At 36.8% G+C, this 23,613-nt stretch overlaps 1 protein-coding gene across 6 annotated transcripts in view; it reads left to right on the forward strand.

The window, feature by feature from the left end:
* The window catches only part of LOC109067302 (poly [ADP-ribose] polymerase tankyrase-1-like), an 83,180-nt gene that overhangs the window by 13,019 nt on the left and 46,548 nt on the right, over positions 1-23,613 (forward strand). For all 6 annotated transcript variants that reach the window (XM_042778928.1, XM_042778926.1, XM_042778927.1 and 3 more), the window contains one exon: positions 23,547-23,583. In XM_042778928.1, coding sequence (XP_042634862.1) covers positions 23,547-23,583 — 37 coding nt within the window. The remainder of the gene's footprint in view (positions 1-23,546; positions 23,584-23,613) is intronic.

Here is a 23,613-nt window from a genome sequence, read left to right on the forward strand (position 1 = left end):
GTTAATAGTTTTGCGCTGTTCTTAGTGCAAAGCATTGCTAGAGTTATATATGATTAATTTCTGTTGTGAGTTGATTCAAAACTCTGATTCAACAATTTGTTGCCATTTTATCTATTTATATTTGGAAAAGTGTTTGTTGATAATTACGGCTGTTTTTCAGTGAAAGGCAAATGTATTCACTAGGTCATATTTGGCCTGAAAACATGGCCTGAAATCTGAAAATTTTTCCAATTCGTTCATAAATTCAAAATTTAACCATCATCACCATCCCACCCCAAATATAATAAATTCATAATAAATATTTTGAGTAAATATTGTGTAATTTTGAAAAAAAAATTTTTTTAATTTCAGCATGTTTGCGCATAACTCATTGCTATCATTAATTGGATTGGAGCCCATGTTTTCTAATGAAAAACAGTGTGGAAAGCATAGTGTGAATTATTTTATTTCTTGATTTAAATATTGAATTTAATTGGCTGTTCCTTATTAAAATATCTATTAAATTTCTTGAAATATTCTATGTATTTTAAAGTTGTGTTTTGGCAATATTTCATGTTTTAGGCTTAGTAAAATCTCCACTAACTGACACATTTGATAAAATGTACTCCTGCCACTCTGCCCCACAAATTGTCTTGTTTGGGAGCAGAGATTCATGTATAATCATCAGGCTGTACTGATCTATTACATGGTCCTTTTAGACACATTCTGATTGTGTTTACACTTAGTTGCATCATTTCCTGTTTGGTAAATACATGAGTTACAAAAGGGATGTAGAAAGCATTTCGTCAGCTGAGTAAATCTCAGAACTGAAAACATGTTTTGCTGCCAACAAGTATAGGATAGTAGTAAAACTTCACTCTTCAGCTCTCGCAGAAACACTCAGTCGAAAAATCACAGCAGCAGTGATGCGTTATTAAACGTTCTGTTTCTGAAATCAGTATAATCTTTATTGAAAGACATTAGACTTCATTGATGCATCAGTTGGCCACATAACAATGTTCAAAACAATCTGTTTTCACATCATGTAATAAGAAATTAATTCTGTAATGAAATATACATCAGCTGCTTAAAAAAAATAAAAGTTTCTAATGCATTAGAAAATATATTCTAAATCATGTGATTTGCCATGACACTCTGTTTTTCTATCCACTTATCAATCTAATAAATCAGGAATAAGGTGATAATGTATAAATGGCAGCTTCTGGTGTGAGTGACGGGGTGATGTGTTTGGTTTTGTGTGTATAAATAGAGCAGGAGGCAGAGCTCTAGTCTCTCGAGTATTTCAGATAATTGTTATAGATCCGCTTTTCCTGCCTGGCTACCTGACCCTGCCTGTCGAGCCTCCAATCATCTGTCTAGAAATATTGAAGAGCAGTATTCATTTTATTCTTAATCATGGTTGGCTAGCTATATCACACCAGACTACACAACATAGAGCTTTTTCATTTTTCACCAGCCTAGCCCCTAATTACTAACTGAAATATTCACTTAGAAGCTGAGCAGTTTGAACAGTTATTCACGTTTTTGTTTATTTGCTTGAGGCGAATTCCTCTCCTCTCACTTTCGTTCTGCTAATTTGAATGTTGCTTGCAGAAATTACATTGTGAATTAACCGTTTTGCATCACGGTTGCCAATAGGCGAGACGTGAGAGGTCTAATGCCATCCAGCCATCTGTAAGCATTGCTACTTTTTCTTCAAACAGCTTCAGAATAAAGCTCCGGGTCATCAAGTCTGTCTTGTTGGGTTACAGCTTAATGATTGCGTATATTAACTTGTCTGTGCCAGTTCAGTTGTACGATTGGCTATTTATTGCATTCTCCAAAGGAGTTTGGTGCTGTGAAGCTGCTTAATTTGTTTGAGCATTCTGTTTGGTTTTGTTTTTGGACGGAGACTTTCCAATAAACAGTCTGTTGAGTGTACGGCTGGGTATCGTTTGAATTTTGTCAATTCCGACAAATTCTTATCGATTCCCAGCTTCGATTCCAATGTGTTTAAAAAAAAACAACAACAACAAACAAAATTCAAACATTTAGATATCAACATATTTATTCTGTCTCTTTTTGCAAAACATTTAGTTGCAACTGAATACATGAACAAAAATCAGCAGGCTACGTAAAAACTGGACTCGATTAAGAGCTGTTTGTTTGCAAAATAGAGCTGCACAATTCTGGATAAATTGAGATTTTTTTATTCATAAATGACATGTATTTTTTTTCCAAACAAAAATAACATGCAATTTGTGAATGAATGATTCAATGACTGACTTAAGATTTACTTGTTTTATTATTGGATGAATCAGTGTTTTAGAATCAATCTCTTAAATGATTCAAAGACAAATACATTTTTAACAGCTCCTTTTCGCCACCTACTGGTGTAACAATGTAAATCCTTATTTGAAACATCAAATTACTTTCAAAAGGCAATTTACTCAATTTTACACATCAGTGTTTATATCCAAACTATAAACTTTTATCCCTGTACTTCTATGATTATTTGAATGATTGTAACAGAAATAATGACGTTGCGTGGTTGAAAAGACTTTTTGTGAAGCGGTTTCATACATATAGCCTATATAACAGCTGCTGTCTTTAGGTCAGCAGCAGCGCAAACACAGATTTTAATGTTCAAATCACACAGTGATGAACAGAAAGTTGATCACACTCTTGTGATCGCAAGGTTTAACAGCTGAATCGTCATTTAGGAAAGATCACATTGGGGTTTGAATCGAGTTTGTGACCTTTAATGATCTGTTTAATTACCAAATGATTTGTCATGTTGTAGGTGACACCTCTCTTGCAACATGTTTGCTTTTCACAAATATTATACTTTATAGGGCTGTGCAATTAATCTCATTCGATTGTCATGTGCATCTCGTCAGTAAAGCCAGTCCCGTGATTAGTAGTAAATCACCATCACCTGCTTTCAGATTGAGTGGCATTCACTACACAGAACTGAAGTTCACAACAGTTGTAGTTGAAAAGCTAGGTGATATTGCGTTTGAAATCGAATGCGATTCATCTGCGATTATAAACGTGATATTGCCTAATTGTCAGTGAACTACAGCTCTGTGTAGTGAATGCTGCTCAATTTGAAAGCAGGTGATTGAGATTTACTACTAATCATGGGACCTGCTTTACTGATGAGATGTGGATGACAGTCACATGCGATTAATTGCACAGCACTAATACTTAGCTGTTACTTGTTTATCGCAAATGTTGCCAAAAACTGAAGCGCTTAGAATAGCGAGGAAGATCCTGGCAGATCGCAGAGTCAGGTCCTCACAGATAGAAAAAAAGAAAAGATGCGCGCACAGGAATCGATAGGCAGAATCGAAATTTAAATTTTACAAAAAGTATCTGATTCCTGACGTTAAGTATCGATACCCAACCGTAGCTGACGATTTTCGATACCCAACCCTAGTTGAGTGCAATTTAAAAAAAAGAAATTGCTCACGGTTCCGGTTCTTTTAAAAAAAAACAGAACTGGTTCTGAATAAGAACCGGTTCTCGGTTCCCAACCCTATTCACAATATTACAGCTTTTGCTGTTTTGAGTATTTTTATTTTTTTATGTTTTTTTTAAAAGTGCATTTATCTTAATATGATAAACTGAATACTGTTTTTATCCTTTAAAGACCTAGAGCTCAAGGACCAAAAAGCTAGATTTTCTCAGCAACATCTAACAATGGCTTTTCTTAGGGCTATTACAATGATTGTTATATAATGCTTTACAGATTATTAGCTAATGTGATAGGTAGAAATGTCATTAGTATTCATTGCTTCCTATGTTGTCTTCACGGCTCCCTGGTTGAAAACGCTGGCTTTCAGAGAACACCAGAGTAGACAGTTTGATTCATGGCTATATTTGACACATAAATAGCACCCATGTGACCACAGCGCCTCTATGGAATGACAGATTTTGAAGGACCTTGAGCTTTATTTTGATCATGTGGTAATGCCTCTGCCATCATATGATGTCCTTACAAAGACAAAATGTTCCTTTAGGTTACGTTTGACACAGTTGCACTGTAGCTTTTGTGAAATGATTAATTACTACAGTAGTACCGCACACGGCGTTCCACACTGATTCATTCCGTGTTTCTGCAAGTGTCTTTATTCGTTTATTTAAAGGCTAATGGATTTCTGTATCATGAGCCTTTTTATTCCTGCTATAACACTACTATTAGCTCAATTTTCTATGCAGATGTTTAATTTTATAATGTATGCTATATTTTTATAATGTATTTGTGAACCACACACTTTAGCTGGGGGTTTTTATGAGCGTCTGATTTTTGTGGGCTAGTCTGAAACAAAAAAAGTGCAGGAACTGCACAAAAAGTGCCAGTGCAGAACAGCAAATATTTCTGGCAGAACACTACTGTCTTAAGTGCTGTTAAATGTATGTCATGTATAGGAAAATTTCTAGCGTTCTTCACCATATTTCTTTAAACTGCTTCCAGATAGAAGAGATTAAAGAGATTTTAGATGTGATCTTAGTGTTTAATATGACTCTTCTTTTAATACGAGATACGGAAAGGAAAAATATGAGACTTGACTGAAAAATTTAGACCTGGTTAAGGCTTGTTAAGTGAGGTGTAAATTTCATATGTAGGTTTATTCGGAAATTATGAAGCATGAGATTGCATTTGTTAATAAAATCAGTTTTGTTTTGCCTTTCTCAAATGTCAGAGTTCACCTCATCTCTGGTGTTGTATTATAATCAGATGTGAGTAAATTTCTTTATTGTTACAGGCTTGATGAATCCAATTTGCTCGGCTTGTTCATTTTGCGGAGATTAGTTCATAACACTTCAGAATGGAACAATCAAATAGCCGCTGGCGTATCATCCTCTTGCCATGTTAAACAGAACGCCCTTCATTTAGTTTTGCTTGATTGACTTTCAAGAGGTGCTATTCATTAAGCCCGCTTCCCATGATAAAAACAAAGTTATTCAGAATCAATACAAGTTCAGTTTGACAGACAAACAAAAAAACCTCCTTAAAGAGCGAATCCCACGGTGAGGTGTCTGAACGATGACTCTGGCATTTATACATTTTTGGAAAGATGTTTGAAGTACGAGTGCCCTCCAGCACAAAAACAGTGCAAGAAAGTAAATGTTCTTATAGGAGATAAAGACCTGAATCAGTGTACTAGTGGACTGCTGCATGGCTTCAAAAAGAGCCCTTTTAACTATTATTTCTCACATGCTTTTAGAACGTCTTTCCCATAGAACCTCTGAGCTTCTATATTGCTCTCTTTTGTGGGTTCTTTATTCTTTACTCTTTATTCTTTTTTATTTTCTGTGTGTGTTTCTTTCCATCTAAAAATGGATTTATGTTGGTCATATTACTCTGAGAAATATAGAGTGTAAAATGGAAAATGTCAAGGGGAATACAAAGTCACTAGAGCTTCAGATGTTGTTTTCTTAGGGAAGTAGTGCTGGAACTGGGGGAGAAGAAGTATAGATAGAAATAAGTTTGTTGATGTAAACTTCAAGTGTAGCATTTCCATAAATGGTCAATTATTTAGCTAAATTTCGTTTATTAAATGTTTTTTCTGCAGCAGAACAACTATTAATGATTTTTTTTTTTTTACCCCAGTGAAGTCACTTTACAAGCCACGCAGTGCTTTGAATATCCATTTAGACTTTCATCATACCAAATAGAAAAAGAATGAGAAATATTTTGCCTTTGAAATCTTCTTCAGAATTACATTCATGGTCCGCTTTAAAAGTTCATGTTTTCAAGTGAGTGGGAGAAAATTTGTCTTATAGCAGTGCTCCAATGCCCTAGACGATTTTTGAAAACCCAGTGTAAACATAACCAGAAACCCCTTGTGTGTCATTTTAAATATTTTAGGACTAAGGAAGGACTAGGCTGCCAGCCAAACAAAGTCTTTTTTTTTACTTGTTTACTTCTTAATCAAAAAAAAAAAAGGTAGTTGATATTTGTGCCAATATTTCCCCCAGGTGAGATTAACCCGACCAAATAGCACATATTTTTCAGTTTAACTTGAATGACCGCAGAGATTTTGTTCATCTCGTGTGTTACCCTAGCCTAGGTGAATAAGCTATGATGAATCCAACTGTTTTTATTGTATCATAATTCCCCACCTGTGTTTTAGATTTATCTAAAAAAAAAAAAAAGTTTTCCAGCCATCATCAGTCTTATAGGATTACACAGAATCGGTTGTGTAAATGAAGTTGGCTTTAATCCTGCGAGGGCCGAAACTAATGCCTCTGACCTTCAGCACCAAGAAAGTGAGGTTAAATCACATTATACACATTATAGCAAGTTTAATGAAATGCTGATAGACACTACAACATCATTGTTATTAACGACCCTCCTGATCATCTTTCTCCACCATCCTGACTACTTCCTCCCCACAATAATTTAATAATTACTACTCCCCCCCCCCTTAAAAAACCGCAGCAGCAGTGTTACGTGAATCAGTATTTTATCGATTAGTTATTCAAAGATTTAGCGAGACAGTCGTTGATCATTTTCATTTGGCTTTTGCTGTTTGGTTGGATTTTATATATTAATTCAAATAAATGACATAAAAATTATATAAGGATAAAAAGTTCAAAAGCTAAGAAGTACAGTATTATGTGATTGTTGTTATTATTATTACTATTTGAATCCTTTCAGAATATACTGTTCAAAAGTTTTTGGGCGAGTAAGTTTGTTTTATCATTTTTGAAAGAAGTCTGCATATTTTTTTTAAAAAAATACAGTATGAAAAAGTAAAATTGTGAAATCTATTTAGAAAATATATATTTTTCTTTTTTAATATATTTTAAAATGTAATATATTTCTGTAATGGCAAAGCTGAATTTTCAGCAGAATTAAGATTATATCAGTATAATATGCTGATTAGCTAATGTTTAAGACAGTTGAGGCACTTAATATTTTGTAAAACCTTTGTAGTATTAATATATATATTCTCAGCTTTAATAAATAAAAAGTTCAAGGGAAAAGCATTTATTTGAAATAAAACTCCTTTGTAGTATTATAAATGTCTTTACTGTCTTATTTTTGATCAATTTAATGCAAAGTTGTTTAAAAAACAAATCTTACTCTTAATCTTTTAATCTTACCTCACAATTTTGAACTGTACTGTAGATGGATACAAACTGTATCAACATTAAAATTTTGGGCAAAAATAATATAGAAACAGGAAAGTGTATATCTTGGGTTCTGAGGCTGGTCTTTTGACTTTTGATTTTTTACTTTTACCAGTTCATTGAAATGGTCCTGTGGTGTGAAAATAAATTTTTAAAAGTACAACTAATTCATGTAAGCTTTCAAATAATAGGAGGCCATAAAGGCTGCATGTTATAATTACAAAATGCTGTTTAAAATGATGTTGTATTTCATGTCATACTGCCGTATCTGTCAACTTCCCAGAAGTATTTCATGTCAAATTTTCCTCCCTGTGCAACAGAGGGATAGATGCACCGTCACATAATTATCCGTCCACCTATCTCACAGCAGACAGCTTGACTGCTCATTACTCAAGCGTATGAGTTTGAATGCAGAACACATTAAACAGAAGTAGGCCTAGTTCTGCACCACTGCTTTATTTTGTCTTTGAGAACCTTCTGCTTCTTTGCATGATGTCTTGACGTCCAGTCTGGTTTCCACTTGGAGAGGACAGATGGCTGGACCGGATGCCTGGTTTGAACTGCTGCTAGGCATCACATAAACAACCTCAGCCATTTTTACAGCTTGTCAGGGCATCATCTTTGTTCCACTGCTGGGTGGGATGATGATGCTACATTGCAATCGCAGAAATGTCCCAACCAGTATTTTATGACTGCTCATTCAGTCAATCAGTCATTTTCAAATGTATTTATTTTCAGTCTTTTGTTTTTAACTCCTGTGCTATATAATGTAAAGCTGTTTTTGTACTGATGTCTATTCATTTGTTGCGAATAATCGCACCTTTTGCTTTGCCTCTCTAAATCCGAAAATAATCAAATTGAGATGCAGCTTTGTGACATAATTATATAATATATAATACATTTTTCAGGTCGAATTTCCAGCAAAATAACTATATTGTGATTAAATGCTCTTTAGGTTTTTTTTTTATTGTGCTTTCACCTCTATCCAGCTTTCTTCAATCAATCAAAGATAAATCCTGTTTTATTGTTTTTCTTTTAGATATTTCCAGCCTTTTTTTAAACATTGAGATTTAGTGCTCCTCATTTGCCCGAGTTTGCTATCACGTTATTATGAACATATTTTTTCCAAAGTGAATTGGAAATTTCTCAAGCTGTTTTAGGAGGCCTGTGATATGTTGCAACACAAAAAAATCTGTAGTGCGAACATCTTGAAAAGCTCTCAGCACCAGAGAAAAGAGGGCTTGTTTGCTTAATCTATTCAATATAATATCCTGCCTCTCCCCCGCCAGGATTTAAGCAGGAAAATAAAACTGGCTGCGGTTTTATTTATAAGATTTACTTTTTTGTTGCAGGCAGGCAGTCTCTTCCCAGTCAATTAGATCTAGCAATTGATCCATAGCTTGTGCCCTGCTGGGTGGGTCAGATAATCCTTTTTATCCTCTGCCTATGTCTGCCGCAAAGACCTTTCCGGATGTGTTTGGTTATATTAAGAATGGTAAATCTCTAGGCCAAGTTGTAACCTTTGACCTGTGTGGAACCCAGAAAGTCATAAATATATTTTATTTCTGAAAGCAGACTGGAACCTTTCTGAATCATTTAAAATGGTTCTGGAACCCTAGGCACTGGTGATTAGACCCTTCTGGGGGGAATACCTTCAGCCGAACCCTTTGTAACTTGGGAATTTGGTGTGTGTCTCTGACTGGGACATATCTCATTGATCTGAGGCCATTTTTAACCCTGGAGCTCAAGGACCAGCGTGAGATCTTTTTTCAGCCCACCTGTGGAGCTTGAGTTCAAGGGAGTCTCTGTTTATCTCTGAATAAGTAATGCTCTCCTGAATTATCCACTCCTGTCTGCAGTATACAGAGCACCCAGACGCCCAGCCACTAAGCTCCTTACATGGACTGAAATGCAAATTTATTATTTTTCTTGTACACCTTTTTTCCCCTTCAGTGCTCTTAACACAACGCAAAGACCTTGTTTTGTATGCAGCTCCACAGCGTGCTGCTTACAGCTACTCGCTTTCATTATGCTTAGATGCTTTGTGCAAAGACCTGAACATTTAAACTATCATTGATCTGAATTTTATTCAACCCATAGTGCGGATCTTAGCTAAAAGGAAAATTGGAATTTTATAGCTCAACGGGTAAAGCAAAGCACTGGAAACACTAAGGTTGTGGGTTCGAGTCGCAGGAAGCATATTTATTGAAAGTGTATACTTTGAATGCACTATAAGACGCTTTGGGTAAAAGTGTCCAACAAATGCATGAATGTAACATGAGAATGCATGTCAGTAGTATTTAGCAAAGTGTTCTGTCAAAGCTGTTAGATTTTCTTTGACAAAAACACATTTCCTGTGCTCTCTTTAGGGATAAAAGAGGAAAACTCATTAATTTTTTGCTGATAAAGCACCCAGAGGAGCTTTGATAATGGGAGTTCACAGAGCCATTTTACAAAGAGGGATATCTGAGGCAACATTAACTTCAATTAATTACTTAGCTTAATGGTCAGAGCTTGCCAGTCTTCTTCACTGGACACTGGGCTGTTAAATTAGTGTATTCAGCCCATCTCTCTTACTGGGCCAAACTTATGCGTAGTAAGTCTGAGAGTTTTACTATTTCTACTATTTCTATTAAGATTTTATTATCAAGCGGGGAAAGATTTGTTTATTGTCTGATTGTCTGATGATAGGTTATTAAACTTATTCTTTTCTGGGTGTTTGTTTAACTTAGGAGACTTTTAGACTGGTAACTCTTTTTTTTTTTTGAACACACTTTTCACACTCTGACTAGTTTAAGTCGTCTACTATTACTGAAATTTTATTGTTATTTTGTACTGCAGGGATGCATTAAATTGATCAAAAATGGCAAGATTTTGCTTACATCATTTGTATATAAAATGCTTCCACAACGGCTGTTTTCAACATGGATTATAATTAGAAATGTTTCTTATTATTCACCAGTTCAGGTTCATATTAAAACCTGACCATATTAAAATGTTTTCTGAATCATGTTTTCATCATGATTTAATGTGATCACAAAAATGTTTTCATCACATGAATAAATTACATTTTAAAATATATATTAATATAGAAAACAGTATAAACTATAAGAAGATATAGATATCATGATCATTGCCATCATATTTATACTTTTTAATTGTACAACATAAAATTAAATAATATAAAAATAAAAACATTATAAAAATAAAAAATAATGTAAATAATATTTTAATAATAAATTTTTTTTAGTAAAGTGTCTTTTCAATAATAATTTGAGAATTATTTGAAATTATGCGTAACATTTTTTAAATTTTAATTTACACTTATGTATATATGTAATTTACATTTTTGTGATGGACTTTTTTCATAGTTCAGGATTACAGTTCTGGGCCTGAGGCATGGCACAATATCAGTCATACATACAATTTAAATTTGCAATTTAAGAATAACTGAAAAGTAATTCAAATGAACATTGAAGGGATGGAAAAATTTTACTAAAACAGTTTTATTCTGAACTTTATATAACAAAATAAAAATCCACAAATTGAAGAAACACCCGTTTATTGGTAAGTCAGTGCAAACGTATGGTATTTTAGTATAGATTTTATGCAGAACCATCTCTCAGTGGCTGCTGGAAAAATTGACATGTCTTGAGGTGCCTAACGATTTCCACTCCTATTTTCCACATTTCAGATTTGCTTCTGTACCTGGATTTCTTGCACTGCAGTCTTTTATCTTTCTCTTCTTGCAGATTCTGCCTAGATTAGCCCAGTTTAGGCTTATATACGTGCAAAGTTTTATTGATCCTGACAGTACATGTTTGTATAGCGCAGATCTCATTTGATGTCCAGATTAGCCAAGGTCAGTTATAGATCCACGAGGATATCGGTAATGTAAAGAGCCCAGACTTAAATTACCGTAACCCATACTGCAGCATTTCTTATCTTACATAAGGAAAACAGTGTTTAATGTCAGACTGTGATGTTGCACAGACTTTGATTTTCATTTGAAAGCCTTTCCAAGTTCTAGCAGCTAATTACCCAGTGATCTGAAATCAGGTTCTTGTCTACAGAAGGAGCCAATGGGAATGCTGTGTGTTTGTGTGCTTTTGCCTGCTCGTGTCTATGTAAAATGAGAGAATTAAAGAACGTTAGTGTGGCAGAGACATGCGTCGTGGGACTCACACTGCCCCCCTGTGGGTAAGTCTCAGCGTGAGCTTTTGGACAAATATCAGGCTGACAAAACAAAAGGCTTTCAACATGCTCATAAATTGTATCCTGCTGGTTCCTGTCATCAAACTCGATGCACAGCACTCCATTGGTTTGCTTTATTTTAGTGCTTTTTATAGCCAAATCTATTAGGATGGTGTCAAACCAATGGGTACAGATAAAATGACGACGCACAGATGTTACAGACCGTAATTTGCTGCCTTGCGTGTGTGTATTTCAACGATTGAAGCCTTAAATGCAAAGCCTTAAATGAGATGTCTGTAGCCCTGCACACAAAAGACATCTCTTAAGGAAGTCATAGCCTGGTAAGTGTTCACATTGTTATTATGATTAGCTCCCAGAGGGAGGTGCTGGTTCAGTCTCTTCAGCTTGCGCTCACCTCAGACACACATATACACAGAGTCTGCAGCAGGAGCTACAGCGTATTTGAGTGTTCCGGGCACGTATTGGCCATTCTGGGAAAGCTGCCTGTTTCCGGGCAGGTGCTGTTGGCTTTCCTGACAGCTCTGAGGAGCAACGAAAAGATTAGCAAGCAGCGTAGTGCATATAGACGGCCGGGCTTATGCAGGGAGCCTTCTTAAAGCCAGAAACGTTAAATGGGTCCTCTGTGCTCACAGCTCAGGATGCCTGTGGTGTTGAGACAGGGGAAGCTGCAGGTCAGAGTAATGTTCGTGGCAAAAGGTGGCGTGCCGAAAGCTGAATGCAACAACAGAAAGTAACCCTAACCAATTAGAAAGACCTTTATCCACACCCCTTACCTTTCGGCAATCCCTAATCTTTCGCCATGGCCACTGCTCCAACCTGCAGTTATCCCTACTTGGCGTGTCAGGGCCAGATCGCCTTCATACACCGACACACAAAGCTGTCAGCAGTAAACAAGCTAAAACCCGTCAGAAGAAGAAGCGGGGGCCGTGCAAAGGAAGAGAAAGTCGGAGAGAGAGTCACATCTCGATGGTATTGGCAGCCGAGGGGTTTAAGCCGGAAAGGTCATAGCTCATTTTCGCCTTTCAGAGTGTCTCCGGCAAATGATCTTTGAAGTATCGTTGGCGCGTTTATTCAGGGAGATCAATTGAAACACGAAGGCGATGTGTGAGTGTTGGTGTGGTGTTTTTTTTTTTTAATGACCCATTTTATTTTCTGCACCTTCTTTCCACCCTCTCCTATTGCTTTATTCCTCATTTGGTGGCTTTTTCACTAAGTCCTTTCTTATACCCAGTATGAGGAGGATAAACCTCTTATTGCAGCAGGAACATAATCCCTTTTGCATGCCCACAGCAAAAGTATATTACACACCAAAAGTGGAGCAGATACATCTTTAACTGTGTAGGGTACCAGGAAACTCCCACGTCCCACAATCATAGTGAAAAAAAGATGCTTGAAACACTTTATTTGATATATTCAACTTGCTATCATGCAATTTAACTGGATTTCAGAACCAGAAATGCGTAAAATCGAATATTCAGATGATTCAGAGTCTTATTCAGTGTGTTGGATGCTCAGAAATGACTAAACTGTTTGTTTGTCTGTATTTTATTGAAATGTTTTGTTCGGAGTGGTTTTTATGCAGCCTTGCTGCTTGTGTGGACCAGGCAGGTTAGAATCTGCCAGTCATACTGATACGATTTCTCCTCTTTCTTTTATAAAAGTTTGTTCACCCAACATTGAAATTTCTGTAATCATTTACTCACCCTCATGTCATTCCAAACCCATTAAAATAAAATTTTTGTACTTTCTGAAAGTTTAAAGTTTTGTTTGGGTACTTTTAATGGAGGGACAGTTATCTCATGTTTCATTAAAATAATCTTTATTTTATTTTCAGAGATGAACGAACGGGTTTGGAATGACATGAGGATGAGCAATAGGTGACAGATTTTTTTTTTTTTTGATAAATTACCCCTTTAAAGTCCCCCCAAAATAAAAAAAGCAAGTAGAATTCCCAAAATGTGTAATGTTTTGGCCATAGTTCGAGATGGTTTTTACCTCTGTGAAGGAGTCATTTGAAAGGGCCTGTAAATAAACTGGCTAATTTACTTTCCAATTGGATATATTTTAAGGGCCACCCATTTTCACTTACTGATGCTCATGGCCCAACAAGAGCTCCATCACTTTGTTCTCTTCTGTGACTGCCCTCCATCCCTGACAGCTCATTGATTACAGTGGTGTGCTGCCATTCTGATCGGCTCCCTGATGAATTCTCGCAGCCCTGAGATCCTCCCTCCCGAGTTTTCATTTGTCTTTATCCACCAGAGCATTACTCAGAAGGGTAACCATGAGAACATGCAAATTCCGCTGCGCACCGTTGGCTGTCACATATCCATTTCCCTTTCTTTTGTGGCAGTGACGTTCAGTGATGAGGGCAACTATTTTGCGGTGTCTTTCCTGAAATGACAAATCAGCCCACACTGATAATGCTCAGAAAGCCTGACAATGTAAATCATCGGGAGATCAGACGTTTTGCCAATTGGTCTAGCTGATGTTTTCCTCTCCCATGATGGAGAAGAAAGCCATTCGTCTTCCCAGGCTATCTGTTGCCCTTGGTCGCTATTATCACCGAGCTGTAACTGCCTGGTTTTACACATGGCTGAGTGGCTGCCCAGCCTGCCTGTAATAAGATGGTAGGCAGAAATATAGAAGAAATGGAGAAAAGAGAAACAGAAATAATGAGCTTAGTTCTCAAACTCTCCAGATGCAAGATAAAACAACTGAAGAAGAGTGGGGGCCGCAGCACGTCCTGATTTACTCTGTTGTTTGAGCTCTCTTGAGAGGTTTAGATTCTTATGATTGGCCGGGTTGAGTTTTTGGCAGTGATGCAATGGCATAGTCATAATGTTGGATCTAGAGATTTTTGCCAGTGTAGACAGATCTCTCTTAATTGTTGACTTGCTGTGAAATGGCAGTTCCTGCGGTGGGTAACCAGCAGTGATAGAGTGATATTGTCTAATTAACAGTGTTAGCTCTCCCTTGTGTCCGTTCCAAAGTCTACCAGCAGCATTGTCAGTGAATAATGCATAAAGCACATATTCTAGTGTTGAACATTTGTATGAAATTTTAAGTAGCCTACATGTTGTGTTAAAAGCATTTTATTTTAGGGAAGATTTTTTAAAAATAATTATTTTATGCTCACGAAGGCTACTTTTATTTGATCAAACGGATGGTGTTTCATGTCTGCCACGCCCCTTGCCAAAGCAGCAAGTTCCTTTAGGGATGGCGTCAATATTGTCAAATCAATCTGAGCCGGATTCAGACCCCGAGAATATCGAAGAAGAGGAACACGTAGAACCTTTGCATGCATGGATATTGCAAGACATATTAGGGGCCATTCACACAGAACGTGTATTTGCGTCTAACAATGCGAGACTCAGAGCTCAGAAATGGTTTTTAAAAAAGCACAGCGTAGAACACGAGGGTCTGGAGACGCGCTTTTGAGATGTGATGCAATAATGACAATAATTGAAATTATAAAAAATAGGAAAATAGCAGAATTGATAGATACGAGTTTTGACATGGAAAAAAAAGAAATAATTGCACTGGCTATAGCATTTGACATCGATAAGCATCGTCAAATAAAACAGTTGTCATGCCAACTTGCTACTGTAAACAGAAGCTTTCCATGCTTGCCCCGCCTCCAAATTCTTCTGATTGGTCCACTGCTTTGGAAATGACATTGATGAGCAGTGCTGCTTGTAAAAGTTTTGACACGCCATCTTAAAAACATGCATTCTGTGTGAATGGCCCCTAACTCTGCAACGGCACTTCTTCATCATCTTGTCTGATGCACTCAACCAAGCATTCAAACCACAACCTCGCCCCACCCCCCAACCATTCAAATTTCCATAGGCGGGAATTATTTTAATGATATTCTAATGGGACACTTTGTGACGTCACAAACCCCGGAAACCAACGCTGTAGTCCAAACAAGCCGTTCGTTGTAGTTCTAGAAAAGGGATTTTTTAAAAATAAAATATTTCCATTTGGAGTGGACTTTGAGATTTGTAACTTTGTAGATTTTTTTTTTATGCCCAAACATACACACTACACATTGACTAAAATTCAAAAAGTGAAAAAGCATAATAGGACCGCTTTAATATATTTTCAATTTAATTTATTTCTGATGAAGCATAGCTGAAATTTCAGCAGCCATTACTCTGCTCTAGTGTGACATAATCCTTTAGAAACCACACTTATTATCATCAATGTTGAAAACAGTTGTGCTGCTTAATAATTTTGTGAAAATGTTCAGGATTCTTGAAGAATGGAAAGTTCTAATTAACAGCATTAATTTAAAATAGTCTTTACTGTCACTTTTGATCAATTGAGTGAGTCCTTGCTGAATAAAACGATTAGTTTTTTTTTTTCAAAGAACTTATATGAAACATATTATTATTTTATGAGATAAAATATAAAAAATGCTTAAATTTTATATATATATAAGAGGAAGTTTTGGCCTAATGGTTAGAGAGTATGACTCCTAACCCTAAGGTTGTCGGTTCGAGTCTCAGGCCGTCAATACCACGACTGAGGTACCCTTTCGCAAGGCCGATCTCCCAGCTTCTCTCAGGGCGCCGCAGCATAAATGGCTGCCCACTGCTCCGGCTGTGTGTTCACGGTGTGTGTGTTCACTGCTGTGTGTGTGCACTTTGGATGGGTTAAATGCAGAGAATGAATTCTGAGTATGGGTCACCATACTTGGCTGTATGTCACTTCACTTTCACTATATATATATATGCAATTTTTTTATATTTTATATTTTTTAGTTCTAAAAAAAAAATGTTTTTTTTTTTTTTATTCATGATTTGAAATGAAAGAGCTATATTTAATTGTTGTAGATTTTATTGCTGAATTTATTGAAAGATGTTATTGAACTTTTTGACTTTTATATATGTATTGAACCTATATGACCTTTCTCATTCCTCTGTATTCAAGCATGAGGTGTATTTGTATGTCTGGGTAGAAAATAGCTGCATAATGGCCACCAAGTGAACTGACTTGCTCTAAATGGACTTTGACAAGCCTCAGTTGTCATACATTGACCAACATTGACAAATATGGCTTAGCAAACCACACAGGGTACAACTGATATCCCAATATGGGGAAAAAAAACTGTTTAAGATTCTATCCAAGCAGTACATGACCCAGTAGAATCCTTTAGGGATCTTGATGTCTGAGAAACCTTCTGTGGTTAGCTTATTAGCTTCTGTGCTGCTTATTTACATTACTAAGCCATAGGCTACTGAAGAAGCAATATTTCGAATTATGGTTATATTTAATTATGTTTTCCTGGTATTGAGGATGTGAAATTGATGTCCTCACTGAATGGAAGCGATACCTTATGGCTCAAAACCTACAACATTTTTCTTTTTAATGGCTCATTCAGGGTTTGCCAAGGTTTTGATTGACACCTAAATTCTCCGGTGTAGCCGGAGGAGAGGCAAGGGCTCAGCTGGATTGTTTTCTGTGGCTTAGGTTCCAATTCCCAGCTCTCCGTTTGGCAGAAGGGATCCACTTCGCCCTCAGTTAACTGTGACCATGTCTCAGGGCTCTGATCTTTTAATGCCTAGTCCCAAGAACTTTCCATTTGGAGTCACTGATCCAAAACCGAAAGGGTTTTTTCACCGTGTTTATATAAATTGCAGCCCACAAAGCAATCATTTGAGTTGCAGGTCTTGTCAAAGGCATCATCAGTCTTTTGCTTTCGGCTGTGTGGTTGTGCACTTGGGTCTCTCTTGCCTAGAGTTGTGACTCATGAGTTATATTAACAGAAGGTGAACATTGCAGCTCCTCTCAATATGGTTTATTTCCTCAATCAGCTTTGGGAATGAGCTGCGCATTTGCCAGTTAATGGGAGGAATGAAGGAGTTTGCTGGTTAGTGCAAAGCCGTGGGCGCTTATCATGGCACACAGTGTAGATGCTCGTGGAAATAATGATGTTTCAGCTATATTTTTAGTGTATATTTGTTATAAATGAGATTTATTTAGTTAAATGTGCTGCCTGAAATATCATAATAGTCTCTCTCTCTCTCTTTCCCTTCAATTGAAATGAAGCATTAAGCCCTTTAATGGGCTGCAGAGTGACACAAACATTACCCATAAGGCCACTCCTGACATAAGAAGCAGCTACTTTGTAAAAAATATGTAAATCTCTCTCAAGTTTTTATATCTCAAAAGCTTGTTAGAATGTGATGAATGAAGAAAAATATATGTAAATTATGTGCCAAAAAAACCTTGAAGGGACATTTTATATCACGGATACATCTTTGTCTGATAGTATGTTTTTACAAACGTGTTAATTCAGTGGCTTGTTCAGTGTCGCCTTTGAATAATTAAATTGGTGGAATTAATTTAATTGATTAATACAGAAGTGAATTTAGTTCATATTTATGGTTGCAAATCTCTCAGAAATGTGGTTGCATTTTAAACCACTGCATATGGCACATCCGAACTGAATCTTGTTGAAAGTTTTATGCGGAAGCTAAATATTTTCTAAAGACCCCATAAAGTGAGGTATATTTTCTGCATATAACTGCCAAAAGTGCCATTCTTATGATTCTTTTAACATCGCCTTTTCTTCCAAAACGAGAAAATGAATGAGGAGGTTTTAAGACGAAACACGACTACCAAAGAGCACAAAGAAGAAATAAAAAAAAAATCCAAACTCCCAATTTTTATCCAGAAACAAAAAAGAAAAGCACAGCAAAAAAGAAAAGTCCTTCTTTCCCCCATCACCCATCATATCTCAGCAAAAGTGTGTTTGTCAAGGAGCCGCAGGCTTACATGGAAAGCACCTTTACAATGCAACACCACCTCCCCGTCTTCTTTCTTTGAGTCAGCTAGGCAGGGGTCCAGTCGCCCTGACCACAAATGCCAGTTCCCCCTAACCTTACCTTGCTCACAGTCGTGCACCACGCACACAACTCCCTTCAAAGCAAGAGACTGAAGTGCACTCTATCGCTTTGCCAAGTGCACTTTATCGGTGTGTCGGCCTGGAATTCAAAGGCAGGTCATTTGTCCTAAGGCTGCGCATGTTTACTTTGAGTTGTTGCTCTTGCACCTACCCACACAAAAAATATACTGAAATTCAAGCAACCGATGTGCTCACGGTTCACTCAGAGAGGAGATTAGGCCTTGCTTCAGTGGCAGTGTTTGAAGAGGGAGGAAATGATCATTTGTACACATCCTGGAGGGATAGACTGATACAACAACAGATAAAAAAACAGATAAATCCTTCAATGAATTTTACATGAACCATATGCTGTTTTTCATTGTAAAACTCAAGAAATTTTTCTTTTTAAGCTGTGTAAAGTTTTTTTTTTAATACGTTTTTTTTAAATAAATATGTAGTTTGTACCTGAAAATTATATTATAAAAAATATATTAAATTTATATTACTAAGTATTTCCTTGATACTTCATTATTTTTAGTAATCGTATGAAAACTGATTATCAACAGATATTTAACAAATGTTAAACTTCACAATCCTTATAAAATCCTTATATTTACTTACATAATATGTTTTAAAAGTTCAGGGTCGGTGAGTTTTTTTTTCCTTTATTTTTATTAGATTGAAAAATACAGTAAAAACAGTAATATTGTGAAATATTATTAGAATATATTTATAATTACATTTTTCTAATTTTAATATTTTAAAATGGCATTTATTCCTGTGGTGCAAAAGCTGAATTTTCAGCATCATTACTCCAGTCTTAAATGTCACATCATCCTTCAGAAATCATTCTAATATGCTAATTTGGCTCTTATCAATTTAGAAAACATTGGTCCTTTTTAATATTTGATCAGGATTTTTTAGAAAGGGACTCAACAAAAAGTTTAAAAGAACAACATTTGCTTGAAATCATTTTTTCTTTCTTTTTTTTTACGATGTAAAACTGACCTTTTGATCAATTTAATGTATCCTTGCTGAATAAAAGTATGAAGTACTTAAAAAAAAATGTCTAAAAAATTCAAAGTCTACTTTCTGTTCAAACAAAGTCATAGCATTCCAATCATATAAGGCATTGAAGGAGCCTAAAGTGAAAAAACCAGAATCAAAAAAAAATAACTCCATTAAAAAATTACTCTATTATAAAATTTTTGTACAGTATATCATTGGGGTCTCTGGGACCCCAAATATATCAATAGTAAGTCACTCTCAAAATGAGTGTTCAAAGTGCAGCTTCCTCTGATGTTATGAGACTGCTGGATTATATTGATTCTTTAGCAATGCTGGATTATCTCTCATCTCCTATCATCCCAAAATCCGAATATTTTAGCGATTATCATAGAGGTAGACATGGAGTTGTTAGCAACTGCCCAGCAGTGTCCTAGCAACAACTTTAAACACATTAGCAGCTACCTAGCAGCCATTCAGGACAACTTACTAAGAAAGTCAGTACAACTCCAGTGTCATGCCGGTGAGTTGTGTGTTGCTCGTATGTACTTCATATAATGTATAAATCTAGATGATTTTTACTTTTTTTATTGTGAAATTTTCTTTTTAGTGTTTGGGTAAACATGCATCCTTTTCATGCATAGAGAGCATCTGACATCTGACTGCAACGGCACGACTTAGACTAATAGTCTCTCTGATGCCGTTATGAAAGATTGCTAAACTTGGCAGGCAGCTTGTTAATAGTCTCTGAAGTCGTGATATTTTCTACCTCGCCATCTGTGTTTTTTTTTCTTCTTCTCTCTCTCTTTTTTCCTTAAGGCTCACCTTCCTGTCAGTAATGTCACTTAGCGTTCTGGAGGTGATTTGTCCTGGAGACATTCAATGGTTAAATACTGACTAAGCAAGAAAAACTCTCAGAATACCAGACCAGGACGTGACAAGATTTCACTCCTGGTTCATTTTGCTGTCGACGAGCATCGCAGTTTCCATTAGGGCTGTGTATCGGCAAGAATCTGGCGATACGATACAGGGTTTGCTGTACGATATATTGCAATACATTTCGATACTGTAAGCAAGGGGATATATTGGGATATTTCTTATTTTAGGAATGGGATATATTTTTAGGAAGGCTGTCATCAAGAACACACCACCATATGCAAACCTTAGCAAAAAATAAGTAAATAAAAATTGTATAGCCAGAACACACTGGGATCTGCAGTTGCAATAATCAGTCCCTGTAACATTCAGCGTTGTTGAAACACTTTTTGTGCAGTGCGAGTAAAGGGGGAAAAATTCAAGTTCTTGCACGATTCTTTAGTTAAATGTATATGCATAAAATATGTTTTATAAAAAGACCATATATATTTTTAGACCCTGCTTTAAAGGTTCAGGGTTTAAGTTTACAATTGTGACATACAATGTCATAACATTTTGATCTGAACAAAATATTACATCTGCTTAATATCAATGAAAAATGAAGTTCTTGCAGGATTCCTAAAGGAAACAAAACAATTGTAAAACAATAAAATAAATACAGATGTTGAACATTCTCAGAACCTTTCAACTTGGATTTCACAGGTTTTTCAATTTGTATTTATGTTCCGTGTGGAATCACCGAGACCACGACATGAGACCACTTGCGCAAAACACCCCTTACCGTGAGAGAAAGCTGGAGCCGCGTGGTGATCCTGCCACACCTCGAGCAAAGGCTCTTCACATGTGATGCGGCAATGGGCGGAACCGAGGTGCCACCCGTGCCATGGTCCCAGGGCGGACATTACCACAAAAGGCCAAATGACGTCAAACTTCAGTTTTGTACACAGAGGCAGGAACTGTAACAATTGTTTCATCCTCCAATAACTTTTATAAAGAATATCTCTTTGGATTTGAGACTTTAATCTTTGCAACTTTACAGATCTTCTTTATTCACCAAGAGCTTGTAAGACTCCAAAGAGAAGGGAAAATTAAAAAAATCGCATCATATGACCCCTTTAAATGACCGACAACTATATCCAGTGATGCAAACTACTCTAATTTTTTTTTCTCAAATATGGCCATTTTGAGAGAGGGAGAGAGAGAGAGAGAGAGAGAGCCCGAGCGAGAGAGAGATTTGTAAATTGTCTGTGCGCGCATAAGTTAAAGCAGCGCATTAATATAGAACGTGATTAAACTGAATGATTTTAATGCATTGGCCTTGTCACATCCCCCCCCCCCCCCCCGCCCAACCCACACAGCCCTGGCACTCATTGGTGTTTAGTATGGTCACACTGTATATCTGTAAATCAAGAAACTTGAAAAGTTAAAAAAATGTATGAAAATATCGTCAGAAATATTTGCATGAAAATCAAAAAGGCCTGCTGATTTTTTTTATTGTATCATTTAAAAATGTTTATGTATTGTATAAATACAGAATGCATTAAAAAAGAGAAGTGGGGGGGGGGGGTATTGGCACAGTGGTTAACCAGAAAAATTTAAAATGGCACGTCATGCCAAAAAGGTTGCTGACCCATGCTTTAGATTGTAACACAGTGAAATTTATTATATCCATTAAACACGCTCTATAACTCGAGTCATTTAGTCTGTCTCTCCTGGTTTGCGATTGGTTTGAACCATTTAAAAGTCAGACACCAAAATGTCTTTAGAACTGTTTGTCTGGGGTGAAAAACCATATGTGCATGCAGAGTCAAGAATTAACACATGCCAAAAACCAAATGCATTAAAAATGTTACTCTCTTGATTAAATAAACCAGTTTCTTGCTTATGATCAATAATTTTATTAGGAAATGCAATATTGCATGGTCTAGTCAAGCTATTAAAATGATTACGTGCTCCTCTCTGATTTAAGTGGTTTGGGCAACTTGTTAACACTTTACAAAAATATTTTGTTTTGTTAGTTAACATTAGTCAATTAGGTATTGTGAGCTATCAATAAACAATCTAGGTTAATGGTATTTTTAAAAAACAAGCTATTGGTTATTGTTAATGCATGTTTCTTCATTATTCATTAATATAAAATTATAAACTTAAAATGTATTAGTATATGTGGAAATTAACATTTGGCAACATACAGAGAGACAGTATATGATCCATAAATTTAAAAACAGGATTTATAGTCAAAATTCAAGCAAATCAATTCGGGAATAATATGGAAATATGCTAAATAATCCTATTGTAATGTGGACAAAAATGTATATTGTTAGTAAGAATTTACTATTGGCAAAAAAATAATTTTAGACACTATGTGTGATTTTGTGTTTTTGCACTGTGCTCCATTTGGATCTCTCAGTAGTGGGGGTCGTCTCTGAGGTTGGCCGCCCCTCTCAGTGAAAACACACAACCGCTGGCCTGACGAGCACACGGATGTAATGAGTCTTCCAGACCTGCTGTTTTCTGCTTTGTTACCATCCTTTCTCACTCGTGATTCATAGCCTTTTGTTTGCAACAGCCACAAAACGGCAAACAAGCCCTGCTTGCAGCATTTTGTTTTAGCCGTTTTGTTGTTTAAACACCCCCTGCATGCAGCCCATATGTCATGATATCCACCTCTCCATAACATTTTCACATGTCTTTCTGCTGCTTTTTCAGCTACCTCCCTCATTCTTCCTGTCTTTTTGCATCCTCCCCCCTTATTCCTCACTTCTCTTGTCTCCACAAGCCTCAGTAGAGAGAGAGAGCACATGTGGGGGTGGGGAAGAATCACAGCTGAATTAGTTGTGGCTCTCTGATTGGCTGAGAGGCCGGGTATTGTGGGTAAGGGGGGTGGGAGAGAGCGCAGAGCGGGCGGCATTTGTTTATTACATATTTCCCCCCCTTTCCCTTATGTTATCACAGCAACGGCTCCTCCTGTACAAACATAAAATAGACAGTGGAAGGGGAAGTATCAGGCTCACTGTATACAAGGGGAGGGGTGTGTGTGTGTGTTTGTATATATATGTGTGTGTGTGTGTTTGTCTTCCTGAGAAAGAGAGCCATTTAATTTGTGGAGTGAACAGGGATATGCGTCAGTTCGTCCGTTGTATCCAAGACACTGTCGATGCTGCGTCCACAATCTGCTCAACGTCACGTTTTCATCAGGCGAGAGGGGTTGGTGCCCAGCGACGCCACCACCAGAAGAGAGTGCCGGGCAGAGAACGAGAGAAAAGCGAGGCAGTGTTGGTGCACTGATGCCTGTGTGTGCGTGTGTTTGAGCGTCTCTGTGTGGGGCTGCCGGCGGTCCGCTGCTTCTTAGTTACTCTGGCTTCTTGCTGCTGCTGTACGTCCTTCATCCTGTATGCCTCTGACACCATGATTTTTTGTAATCACTTAGGTGAATACAAGAAGGACGAACTCCTGGAAGCTGCGAGGTGAGTACATGTCTTCTCAACCTTTCCTCC

The sequence above is a fragment of the Cyprinus carpio genome, chromosome A21, assembly GCF_018340385.1.
Source record: "Cyprinus carpio isolate SPL01 chromosome A21, ASM1834038v1, whole genome shotgun sequence".
Taxonomy (NCBI): domain Eukaryota; kingdom Metazoa; phylum Chordata; class Actinopteri; order Cypriniformes; family Cyprinidae; genus Cyprinus; species Cyprinus carpio.